At 48.4% G+C, this 13,450-nt stretch overlaps 1 protein-coding gene across 1 annotated transcript in view; it reads left to right on the top strand.

Moving 5' to 3' along the window:
• Nucleotides 1-13,450, top strand: part of JPH3 (junctophilin 3) — a 119,901-nt gene that overhangs the window by 86,872 nt on the left and 19,579 nt on the right. The window contains exon 3 of the mRNA XM_054048521.1: nucleotides 3,171-3,295. Coding sequence (XP_053904496.1) covers nucleotides 3,171-3,295 — 125 coding nt within the window. The remainder of the gene's footprint in view (nucleotides 1-3,170; nucleotides 3,296-13,450) is intronic.

Raw genomic sequence — 13,450 nt, 5'->3', positions numbered from 1 at the left:
ATTATACATTTTGCATGGTTTTGAACTCTGAATTTCTCCAGTGGGCTGAACTGGATTCATGCTGAGTTCTAGTTTTCCAGCAAGTGGCTGGGCACAGCCTGGCGACAGCTTCCTTTCTAAGGCCTGGCACCAGCAAAGAAGAAAGCTTGCTCATTGTGCCCTGCAGTTCCTGGAGCGAGACCTCGGCTGGCAGGGCCCTGCTGAATTAGGCTGTGTGTGGAGTTAAAAACGGTAATATTGCCAATGTTGAGCTCTGAGACAGACAGGAGCCCAGCATCTGCTGAGCTCTGCACTCTGAGCTCCTCTGGCGCAATCCCTTTGGAAGGGAAAGCAGAACGCTGGTGATCTTTGCACACATTCTGTCGGTGTCATCTTTACTCAGTTGATTGCATTGTTTTTGCCTCCTTGCACCCTGAGGTCAAACTAGCTGATGAAGTCAAACTGTCCCCTGTCTGTTTCATGCACCATCATGAACAGTCACCAAGAGCAGACTCATTCTTTGGGTGTCTTGCTTGCTCTCTGGAGAATGTGATAGGAGGCGGAGTGTCAAGTGCTGCTCTCGGCAAAGCAAGTGTTTTAATTGTTCTTCCAGAGACCAAAGGTCAAGAACGGTTGTTTTCTTCTACAGCACTTTTTAAAAGGAGTTTATATATTTGAGAAACTGTATGGGAACTGGCCAGATGCATATTATCAGAACTACTGCCGCTGCAGCACCTTAAATTGGAGAGGGGTCAGAGAAGAGCCACAAGAATGACCTGAGGATTGGAATACATGCCTTATATTGATAGATCCAAGGCGCTCAATCCATTTAGTTTAAACAAAGAGAAGGTTAATGGGTGCTTTGATCACAATCTAAGTGTGCCTATACAGGGTACAAAATTGTAATAATGGGCTCTTCCATATAGCAGACAAAAGATAATGGGCTCTTCCATATAGTAGACAAAAGGTCCAAGAAGATCCAGCGGGTGGAAGTTGAAGCTAGACAAATTCAGACTGGAAATAAACCGCAAGTTTGTTCCAATGGCTAATTACCCTCCCTGTTTACCAAGGGTTATGGTGGATTCTCCATTTCAGAGAGTTTTAAAATCAAGATTGGATTTTCTTTATTTTTTTTTTAAAACCATCTATGCACTAGTTCAAACAGGAATTAGCTCAGGGAAGTCCTATGCCTGTCAGACCAGACAATGGTGGTCCCTTCTTGGCTTTTAATGTATGAATCTGTGGAAAATTGCCCTTAATGAACTGGCCACAATGATGCCATCCATGCATCGGGGGGGGGGGGGGGCTATAGTGTGTATAGAAGACAAAGCCCCTGATATCGGGCTGGTCCTGATAATAATTGGGACATCTGGTCTCCCTATATCAGTGTCATCTCCACTACTCTCGCACTGCCACCTTAAATAACTCTTTAGGAACTAGTCATATCAATTCCATCAGCTACTACAGCGGAGGCAATTTATATAAACCCGGCACTTGTGAAAGAAACAGAACGTGTCAACAAGTGACAGGTCATTACTGTTTCCTGCAGTTATGCATCGTGCGGATATGATTACACAGTACCCTGTTGTTACAGAATGACTGCAGATGTAGGTGCATAGAATATCAGAGTTGGAAGGGACCTCAGGAGGTCATCTAGTCCAAACCCCTGCTCAAAGCAGGACCAATCCCCAACTAAATCATAATAATGGTACTTTCTAATCTGGACTCAAATAACTGACCACACACACGAAAAACCCCTACATTTGTTTTGGATACACTTAGTTCTTTTTTAAAAAAACTATATTGTGTAGAATGTATCCTATTGTCATTCTTATTTTCCATGTATAGGAGTTTCTCAGAGCACTGCACTCAGTTCTGGGCACATGCAGTGACAAACAGATTTGGAAAACTTAGAGGGAATTCAGAGATCAGGAACAAAAATGATTGAAGGAGCCGGAGGGACTGATTGGGGTGTGGGGAAGAGTCAGTCTATTGCTAATGCTCCCTTTACCCTAGTGTCTAGGCAATAACATTTTTTAAGGGTACGTCTATAGCTTGGCTAAGGGTGGGAGGTAGGATAATTGATTACCATTAGTCAAAGGATGCATACATCAAGGACAAGGAGGGATTGTAGAAGAGCAAGCAACTCCGAGCAATAGGATGAAATTAAGAAAAATGTAGGCGACTGGGAACACTGCATGAACAATTAGTCAGTAGAAAAGTCCCTCAAGGGAAGGGGTGTTATGTTCAGGACTTGGGACTTTAAAAACATGGCTTGATAATGACTTATAAAAAGGTACAGTAGATAGGGTTGGTTGAAAACTCACTGCCAACTGTCTTTCAGTGGAGATTTGTGTTTGATGAAATACATCATTTTGTGAAACTCCCACGAAGCACCCATGGTGGCATTTCCACTTGAAACTTTGGCTTTTCCACTAAAAGTTTTCAGCTGACAACCTTTTGCCCAAAAGTCAACGTTTCCCACAGAAAGCATCTGTTTTCTAACTAGCGACTGCAGGGGATAATTCTGCTCCAGCGGAGGTGACCCACGAGTTCCGATTCGGAGATGAAGGCGTTTTGGTCGGGTTTGTTACTACTCAGAATGCTCAGTGGCCAGTTGAGTGTCTGTTTCTCAGCCCATCTGTTTGAGGAGTGGCAAGCACTGAGTGGCTCCTGGAGAGGCTGAGCATGCCCATCTTTTCCAGGCCAGCTGAAGGCCCTTGGCGTAGCCTGGAGTTGCTCAGCACTTCAAAGGACCAAGTTCTTAGTGCACATTTAATACCCAATATTTTCAACGAGACTAATTCCTTCGCTGCGAACAACTGCCACAGCAAAACCCTGACACAGGGTTACAGCGGGGGCTGCCTAATGGGGAGAGGTTCCCATTAACGTGTGGCTTCTGTAGCGCCAAACAGGGCTGATCTGTTTGCCATGTGAGGTCCCTCTTGCAGAAACAGGTTCAAGAACAGTGGCCACCAGTAGGGCACTGGACAGTGGCAGGGCTGGTGCCTAGACCAGAAGAAAAGCTCTGGGTTTAGCTAGGTAACTAGTCGAGGTGGCGGGGGGGGAGAGGGGGTTCTGAGCTAGGACGGCAGTGATCATTGCTACTGCTGCAGCTCTTTGAATGATGCCTCTTTCCCACTTGAATAACTGAGATACCTAATTAGTCTTTGTCTCTCATTCGCTTGCAGGACTTCCCACTCGAGGGCTAAAGCAGACGCGGCTGTGACAGCAGCGCAGAAAGCTCAAGAGGAAGCTCGGATTGCCAGGATCACTGCCAAAGAGTTTTCGCCTTCCTTCCAACACAGGGAAAACGGTCAGTCTGCGCTGCCAAGCCGGCCGGTCTCCCAGGATGACTTCATTGTGTGTGCGCGCGCGCATGTGTCGAATGGTACAATGCATAGGGGCATTGTGGGGCTTTTCGGGGGCAGGGGGGCCTGGAGCTACAGGGGGGCAAAGAGAAAATTTGCCCCCATCCCAATAATCTGCAAGGGCCCCCAAACTAGCTAAAATATGTACAAAAAGTTAGTCAGCATTAAGTAGTAGAAGTGACAGTGACAAAACACTGACACAGTAGCCAAATTTTACTTTTTAAAACTCTCATGTAAGGTTCATGGAAAAGCAAAGCCCAAAATAAAAATAAAGCCAGGCAGGGCTATATTAGGCCACAAAAGTTCCTGAGGCAGATCGTTCCCTTCAAATGCGTGCGCATGTGCACCAGAGAGTAGGAAGGGGACAGGTATAAGTGAGGGTAGTTGGGAAGATCTAAGACTAAACTGCATTAATTAACATATGTGAATGGTATTATTCAAAAATTTTAGCACACTGCACTCTGATTAGAAGGCTGCTACCACCAGTTTTTCCTCAAGCTCTTCAATCGGAGGTTACTCATCCATCCGAATCGCTTCAGTGTCTGATGTTGGTGACTCATTACGTTGGTGCTAGTCTCCCTGAGTCAGTGCCCCAGTGTGGCATTAAGGGGTTGTGCCATCTTTAGGACAACATATTCCATCCACTGGTTGTAGTCATCAAAGATCCATGGTTCTTTTCATATGCGTTGGGATGGTTAATTGTTGTGTCCTGGCCAAATTCAAATTTGAGTACATATGTTTTCCTATGTTCTCACATTGTTTCAGTTGGATGTGAGACTCATCTTCACTTCCCATCAGGTATTGTTGCTGCAAGCTGTAGAACAGCTTACCTGTGCCACCCAAGAGGTGGCTGCATTTCACAGGTACCTGACAATTCTCATCTAGAGAGAGAAAGCTGAATTAATCCCTCGTGTGATTCCACTGACTCCGTAACTGGGGGTGTCTTTTGCCCACACTAGGTAAAATTTGTGACTCCTTTGGCATGCTACACCATACAAATGTAAGAAATTATCCTTGTTATTATACTAGTAACAATCAACTGCCACAGTTCCTTTCTGCAGGGAAACCGCACGGATGAGCCCTCCTTGAGATCATGTGTTTGGCTACCTTAGATGGCCCAAGGAAGCCCTGCCCATTGCTCTTATGCATCAGTCTATTAGACGGACATTACATAAAACATTTCAAAGATTAGTGTATAGTGAAAATCTTTGTCTGGCAGGAAGATGGACTAGAGATGACCCCAGAGGACTTTTCCAGCTGAGGATGGAAGTACATTCACAGGCATGATGCTTGTTGGTTGAGGGCAGGGTGACAATGGAAATGTTACATAACCCAAGGGTTATATAGACATACCCATTACGGTGCCCAGATCTGAGATTTCTCCACTGCTTTGGGGCTAAGCATTAGCTTAATGCACTCCTTATGGAAAATTCTATAGAAATTAAGGCCTCTAGAGTAATTTCTATAGAACCCCAATTGAATTTAAAGGGGCACCATCAACTTAAATCACAGTGCTGCCTGAAAATGTTCCCACCTGCTATTGTTATTGCTAACCTCTCAAATAACCGTAACCAAAAGAAATTAGAGAGAAAATATTTTCTGTATTTTTCATGTGGTCACGCTGTGCATTTGTACATAGGCTGTTTCTTTAGTCACTTGGTCAGTTCCCCCTGTTGTTTCACACAGCAACAAGGGAGACGGAGACATTTTTAAAAGGAGACAAATGGGGTTGTAAACCCACAAAAGTTGTCAGGGGTCTCGGATATTGAGTTTTACTACTTTTTAAAATAGATATATTTCAGATATAACCACAGCCAACCCATATGGCAGGGCGCAACGGGGTCAGCACCTCCAGAGTCCCCTTTCCCCCATGGCCTGGGGTGGCCCTGCAGCATCCCTGCCTCAGTTTCCCCACAATGACTTGGCCATCCAGCTAAGACATTAACAAAAATCCCCCCCTTCCAGGGTATCCAATTCCAAAAACAAAACACAAACTCTTTGCCCCAGTCTCCGGCAAGGCCCAGCTCCTCTTCCCCAGGAGGCTGTCTTCCCTTCTCTAATCCAAGCACTCCTCTGAGCACACTTTGGACTCAGTTTACATCCTGTCCTTTTCATCCTCCCCTCAGCCCCTTGGGGTTGCTCTCTTACAAGCAACCCCTCCCAGGTTTTCCTGCCTGGAGTCCTCCACACACCTCTCTCTGCCTGGCTTGTGCTTGTGCTGGTCTCTGACCCTCTCGCCATCATCTGCTCCTCTCTTTAGCCAGCTGGCCACTGTTGGGCTTCCTTTTAAGTCCCACCCTGCCCAGGGCTAACTGCACAGGGCTGACTGACCTTAAAGGGGTAGGCCATCTTTAGTCAGGGATACAGTTCTCTACTAAATTCGAATGGAGGATTTAAAAGCCCTATCGTCATTTTCAGAGTTCCCCGTGAGGCAGTGGTTCTCAAACTGGGGCCGCCGCTTGTGTAGGGAAAGTCCCTGGCGGGTGGGCCGGGCCGGTTTGTTTACCTGCGGGTTCGGCAGGTTCGGCCGATCATGGCTCCCACTGGCCGCGGTTTGCCGTTCCAGGACAATGGGGGCTGCGGGAAGCGGCGGCCAGCAAATCCCTTGTCCCGTGCCACTTCCCGCAGCCCCCATTGGCCTGGAGCGGTGAACCGCAGCCAGTGGGAGCCACGTTCAGCTGAACCTGCGGACCCGGCAGGTAAACAAACTGGCCTTGGCCCGCCAGGGGCTTTCCCTACACAAGCAGCGGCCCCAGTTTGAGAACCGCTGCCATAAGGGATCAGGAGAAATACACAGAGACACCTACAGGCCCCTCCGTTAAACATTCCCACATTATGCTCTGTCTTCCTTCCATCACATGTCAAGGTTAAGTCTCAGGTTGTTTCCAGACTCCATTGGTTATAAGATAACGATACAGATTTAAAGCTTCACAAACCTATGCAGTATGATTAAAAAGAGTCTCTGGCCTCACCCTGCCCCTGTATGAGACTCCCATATTCCAGTGAGATTCCTTGTTTGGCGTGGTGATACCTGCTGGGTGGATAGTGGAGTGTCCCATCAGAGTGGGTTAGTCTGGAACTGGAAAAGAAGGGGGAGAAAAGGACGTGTTTAGTGCCTTGTGCGCCACATCTCCTGTACTCTCGGGCAGCATGGAATAGTCAGCTGGTGCTGTAGATCTAGGAGTGGCTGTCTGCTTTGCCTGGTTTCCACTGGTTACAGCAAAGGGGAAAGGAGGAGATCATAAGGGGGCCAGTTGTGGCTCCCTAAACCTGGGGCTGTTCTATGCCAGCCATGGCCCAGGGGGCTGCTGTAATATATGCTGTCTGGCATTAACCCCTGGGAGCCATCTGCTAGCTGGGAATTGCTGAAGCAGAGTGTGCTCTAGCCACAGCCTTCTGCTGCCCCCTTCCCAATCCCAGCATGCCCCCTACACTAGGAACCACAGAAAGGTTGGCATGGGACCCAGCTACTCTGGGGGAGGGGAGGGAATCCAATGGTTCATCTGTCAGATTTACTGAGTTTGGCTCAGGCACATTTGTAGTTTGTAGGATGGCGCTGGCATTCGGCATCTGCTCCTCACTTAAGTACAGCAGGCATTGTATCATTCACGCCCCACTGTAGTTCCTTTGTTCTTACTGCATGTGTGCGCGTCTGTCTCTTTGCCCTGAAACATTTCTGATCATTTTCCTCTCTGTCTTTTCAGGAACCTCCCCCACTATCCTAGGTTTACAAGATGTCAAGCCAGCATCCTTGACATCTGTACCCCTCTCCCTGTATCCATCCTGTACATTCCATGCACTTCCAAATGGCAAGGAGCATGAAATAACCCTCTGGACCTTAATTATGGATGCCAAGCTGCATGTCTGTAATGAGCTCATATGAATGCCCCTGAATGTGGGAGGTGGGGTTTGAAATGTGGATCTAAATCTGAACTGTCCCAAAATCAGAATGTATTTAGTTTTAGTCCATTAATAAGAGGGGTTCTGGATCTTTTATCCCTTTCTATCCATCAGAGCAGTGAGGTTCTGGAACATCCTTCTAACAGGAGGAGTGGGGGCAAACCACTAAACTAGTTTTAAGAGAGCTTGACACATGCATGAGTGGGATTAAATGAGAGGGTTGCCTGGGATAGCAGGGCCTTGATTGGTGGTCCTAAGAGGTCCCTTCCAGTCCTATGGGCTGGGGTTATGGACCAGACCCACCCTGACACACGCATTCATTCCTGCACCCTGAATATTTACCGTAGTGTATTTCCCTTTGCTAGCCAGAGAGGGGCTTGCATTGTGGACAGAACCACTTATAACGTAAACAAGAAAACTCAGTAAAGGGACCATGTCTGTTTTGCGAGCAAATGCGGATCTGACTGAAATATCCCTCCGGGTTATCACTTCCTTTCAGAGCTGCAATTCGGATATCAGAGAGCTGAGCTTTTTAACAGGTCTTCCCACTCCCAGGGGCTTTTTCAACCCTGAGATATTCAGTATCTACATCTCCTATTGCCAAGCGACGTTTCCTTTTTAACATTGCTTCTTGAAAAAAGACTTTTTAGGTAATACATTTTTTTTATTAGTTTCTCGGCAGGGATCTGCTGTTTGATTTGTGCTGGGGTTTGTGTGTCTGCTATTGGTGTTCGGGTGGATTGTGTGTGTGTGTATGTTAGTTTCCACTTAGAACGCATGAAAAAACAAACACCCCAACCAAGACGTGGCATGAAACCTGGAAGTGCCTGCTGAACAATTCTCACAGATAAAAGCCAGGAGTGTGCATCTCAGTCAGTCTATTTGTCCTACCTGCAGCCAGCTCTGTAACCTCTGGGTGTGAACTTGTCAGCATTCACAAGTTGAGTGGGGTCAGGTGTTGGATGGGAGGCCTCAAGTGAAAGCCAGGTGCTGCAGGAGATGATGTTGGTAGGGTTCCTTGGGCCTGTAATATTGGAAAAATTGTAAAATGGAAGGTCCCTTAGAGGAGTGCTCATTAAAGACCCCACCGCCCTTTTCGAAAGAGCAGGCATGCAGTGCCCTGGCCTACTTCTAACTTACATCACATTCTACCTCCAGAAAAGCCCCCCTGCACTTCCAGAGGGACCTGGCATTCTACTCCACTTCCGGTCCTCAGTTGATTGTGTAATGTGTCATGTAACAAAGCCACTGTGAAACAGCTGCCACATTCTACCACAGAGGTGGCTGCATTCCAGTGGTGCAGTGATCAAGGGCTTTGGGATCCTTTAGGGTGAAAGGTGCTACAGAAACAGGTGATATTATTTGTTATTGTCTGAACTGAACTTTTTAAATACAAAACAAAATATATCTGTAAAAGGCTTCCCTCCCCTTTCTACAGCTAGCCTGATTTCCTCTTCCTACATTTCCCCTCTTCTTTCCCTTAAAAGTCCAAAATCACTGTCACTTAACCCAACCCTAGAGCCCTGCCTTGCTTTTTTCAGGCACCCATAGGAATGTGGGGTCACAGCATCAGGGTGTGATGTAGGAACAGCTGTGGGGGCAGAATGAAGCAGCTGGCTTGGGGGAGAGGGGAAATTGCAGCAAGGTTCCTAGCAGGTGAGTGGATGGGAGACTGGCAGGCTGCAGTTGTCTCACGGGGGTGCTATACAGGGCTGGGGAGGAGAGCTGGCATGGAATAAGGCCGTTTCTATGGGAAAGCAGATCATGGCAATTGTTAGCTGGGTCGGTTTGGTTCAGCGAGCGGGTCAGGAATTTGTATTGTGACAGCATCAAATGAACCAATCAGGACCTTGAAGTGAAGGGTTCTGCACAGGCACATAGGAGAATGGGGGCCCTGCCCTGAAGAGCTTACAGTCCACCGTGGGACAAGATGTGACAAGTGAACGTGACAAACAGGAGACGGGATGGAGGAAAGGGAGATAAGGGGGATGATGAAAATGTCATACAGGTCCATAGGTAGCTGCAGACGCCACAGGAGAGGTGGCTCTGGGGAGTGATTTGAAGGACAGAGCAGTTGGGGGGGGGGGAGTGGGAGATTCAACATTTCAGAGGTGATGGGAAAGAAGGTGCCAAGATGCTTGTGGGTGAAGCAGATGAAGGGGTCGGAGAGGCTGGGCAGGGGCAACTCAATGAGCCAGAAGAGCAGATAAACAGAGAGGGGCTCAGGGCGAGGGCAAGAAACTTGAACTAGATATGGTGGGAAAAGGGGGAGCCAGTGGAGGGATTCAGGGCAGGGGGGAGACAGAGTGACATGCTGAGAGATGATCTCAACAGCTGGGTTTTGAATGAACTGGAGAAGGCTATGGGGGTGCCAGAGCCAAGCACGGAGCAATAGCCAAGACGGGGGATGATTGGGGCATGGATGAGGGGTTTGGTTTAGGTGACAAAGAGGACACAACTGGGGCTGGGGGAAGCCCTAGAATTTGGGATTAAGATGCAACTTGGGGGGGCAAGTTCCCCCCCCCTTGAGACCACCCAAGGTTAGCCTCTCACCACATCTATTGATGTAAAGAGACTTGGAAGTGAAGGGGATATTCCTGGGCTGTGAAACCTCCAGAGACAAGGCTGTGAAATGGCACCAACTGCTCATTTCTGCCTCCAGACATTGGCGCAGGAACCGGGTCCCTCGCTCGCCCCTCCCTCTCCCTGAAAGCCCAGCTGCTGCACACTGCATTGCAGGTGAGGCAGGACACCTGGCCACTTCTCAGGACTGTGAAGTCCCAGCATGTGACTTGATCTAACGCAACTTAACTGCAGCCTCCTCCAGTCAGACACAGACACTTGAGGCACGTAGTCGGCTACAGCAGCCTAGAACATGCCGTGGCACCTCCCTGATCTAGGCCAGCTGTGGCTGAACTAGAGGTGACGTGCCCTTTATTATTCTTGTAGGCCAGCATTCAGTCCCCACGGTGGAATTCCTTTCCGTGTAGCTAGCATCCCTCAGGATACTTGATCAGCAACCATTAGGAACTGCGGAGGGCATCATTTTATTAAAAAGCGAAAGCAGTGCTGGTCAAAGGTGCCAGGCAGACAGCCTTGTATGTACGTCCCATCACGATGGTACCTAAACAGCTCCTAGATTTATCCCCCCAGCCCCCCTGTCTGGCAGGGAAATGCTATTAACCCCTTTTTACCCATGGAGAACTCAGGCCAGGTCTACCCTTAACATTTAGGTCAATGTAGCTATGTGGCTCAGAAGTATGAAAAACCCACCCCCCTGGATGACATACCTCCACTGACCTAACCCCCAGCGCAGACGCAGCTAGATCCATGGAGGAATGCTTCTGTCAACCTAGCTCCTGGTGTTCAGAAAGGTGGCATTCCTACATGGACAGAAAAACCCCTGCCATCAGAGGTAGCTGCGTCTCCACTGCGTGGATTATGCGGGCACAGCTATGCTGATATAGTCAAGCCTTGAGACACAGAGATCAAGGCCCAGATCCTCCAAGGTATTTAGGCTCCTAACTTCCATTGAAATCAGGAGCCTAAATACCTTGGAGGATCTGGACCTAAGTGACGTGCCCAAGGTCACACAGGAAGTCCGTGGCAGAGCCAGGAAATGAACCCAGGGATTCTGAGTTTCAGTCTGATCCCACTGTATTCCCAGAACGGGTACAGCACAGGCAATGGCAGTACAAGGTTATGCCACACTGCCCCCTTGCCAACCTCCCTTCATCAAGGCCTGGCCTCTCCAGGACCCATAACCGATCTGCTGAAACTGCAACAACCAAAGGGTTAAATGTCACCTGACAGGAGGTGGCCATAGCACATTTCGGTGCTTTGCTCATTGGCTTTAGATATCAATGCCAGCCAAGGATGCTTCAAATCCGCTAGCACGTTGAAATCCAGACATGAATGTTGTGTGTTCTCTTTTGCAATTTCACAGTGGTTCTTCCAGGAATACCACATGCTCCAATGCTAATTTTAGCTTATAATAATTGTTGAACATTCTTGGATGCTGCAAGCAGGCAAGATTGTACCGTGCTGCTGTCAGGTTTCTTTTAAAGGCAACACCCGTATTTCAGAGAAGAACTGAATGCCTTTACCCTGGGTGGTGGGTTAATATTGACACAAAGTGCATCCATCTGGCATGCTGGATATTACATAAGGGCTAAAGATGAGAATATCATATTAAGAAATGAGACCTGTCTTAAACCACTAATCAAGGGACTGAGAAAGAGCAGTGGCTTAACTGAGCTAATAAAAGGGCAGCAAAATTATATTCAATACAGTAAAATGTATATTAAGGACGTCTCCTAAGATGGGAGGTTACTTAATAAGCATCTCTTGCATAGTTTTTCCATGGGTGGACAATCCTTTAAGGCCATCACTCAACCTGGCAAAGCCTCTCTCACATGAATGATTCCAGTGGAGTCAATAGGGCTACCCACAGAGTAAAAATGTGCCGGGCCAGGTTCCAGATTCGTAGGTGCCATAGCACATTTGGGTTTTCTCATGTTCATAGCTGAGCGTGAAGCAGACAGTGAAGGTTTGGGTTGACGCTAATGCAGAAGAAGAGTGGATATGCAGATTTAAATAACCCATGCTGTTGGCAATGCTTTGCTCTAGCAAGAGATCTGCTGGGGTAATAGGGTTTTGCTCCACTGAAGTAGTTTGGAAGGAGTCAGCAGGAAGAGATTGCTGAGTCAATATGCTGTGTAACAGAGTAACACGGGGCACAAAGACCTCTCTGGCTCCAGCTGTATTGCGTACATCATCTAGTAAAGCATTACAGCTCTGGGGGCATGTAACGAGGTCCACGCCTGCCTCTCGCAAGCGCCCCTTTCTCTGCCCGATAGTGCCTGCAATCACAGTTCTTTTGAGCGAGAACCGAGCCTCCGGCTGAGCTGCATTCACTGTCCCCCATTCCGGGGTATACAGTCTCGGGGTTTTCCCCCAGCCCTGGTATGGGGCTGTCGCTCTAAGACTTCTTCCCAGAGGCCCTGCCTTGTTCAATAATCCAGCCGGGGCCCATTTTAGTACCCACAGCTGGTGTCCTTTCAGCAGTCCTCCCTGGGCTCAGTCTGCAACCAGACCAGCTGGGCCCACCTCAGTGCCCTCAGCTGATCAGGCCAGGTTCTGGGCTCAGCCTGCCCGCACTGACCTGTCCACAGTCCTGCTGCTCATTCAGCCAGCCAACAATGCACCTAGTCCTCCCTCTTCAAGCTCCAGGCAGGAACTACACTGTCTCTTTGCCTGGTTGACTTTTATATGGCCTTCCAGGCCCTGATTGGTCGCTCCAGTAGCCCCTCTGATTGGTTGCTTCTCTGCAGCCACTCTAGTCTGCCTGGAGGACTTCTCCGCTACTCTATTCTGGGACAGGGTGACACAGGACTGTGAGGGCTCCAGCAGAGGGCCTCCACACCTAGTCGACCCCGTCACAAGGTGAAAGCCACTATTTACCCCAATGCAGCAGGCATGGATTTCCCAAATGGACCTCCAACTTTACAAGGAAGTTTCAAGGCCACCTAAACCTCCCACAAGAGGCGGCAATAACTAGGCGGCTTGGATGTGCAATATGGAGAACATTGTTTAGACTTGGCCAGATAACCCCAAACTTCATCTAAACAAATTAATCTGGACACTTTGGAGGTGGAGTGGGAGGTGGAGTGGGGGAGCAGGCTCAGTGGCTCGGCAGACTGAGGTGGGCACAAGCTCAAGGTCTAAGAAGGCCCAAGATTATGTCTTTCTGCCACACTGATCGCCTGTCCTTGAAAGATGCAAAGAAGCAGTAAAGCTCTCAAAGGAAATTTATTTGGGACAAATATTTAAAAAGTGCTTAGCATTCAGCGGCTCTCCTTGAGAACAATGGGGAATTCCCATTCCCAACCCTCTCCCCCCCCTTGAGAACAATGGGGAATTCCCATTCCCGATGCCCCTCCCTTGAGAACAATGAGGAATTCCTGCCTCCTCCTTGCCCCCCTTTGAGAATATTGGGGAATTCCCACCCTTGACTCTCCTGGAGAACACTGGGGAATTCCCATCCCCCACTTCTCCACTGAGCACAACGGGAGCTGCTGGATTCTGGGTTCTTCTGAAAATCTTGCCCCTTGTTTTAAGCTCTCTCTAGAAAAGGATGTTCAAGAAGCACCCTGCTGGGGGAGGGGGCTTTAGAGTTTAGTCAGGAAGAACAAAGAGGT

The sequence above is a fragment of the Malaclemys terrapin genome, chromosome 14 (assembly GCF_027887155.1).
Source record: "Malaclemys terrapin pileata isolate rMalTer1 chromosome 14, rMalTer1.hap1, whole genome shotgun sequence".
NCBI classification, from domain to species: Eukaryota; Metazoa; Chordata; order Testudines; family Emydidae; genus Malaclemys; species Malaclemys terrapin.
The sequence above is the reverse complement of the archived record's forward strand: the minus strand, read 5'-3'. Positions and strand labels throughout refer to the sequence as shown.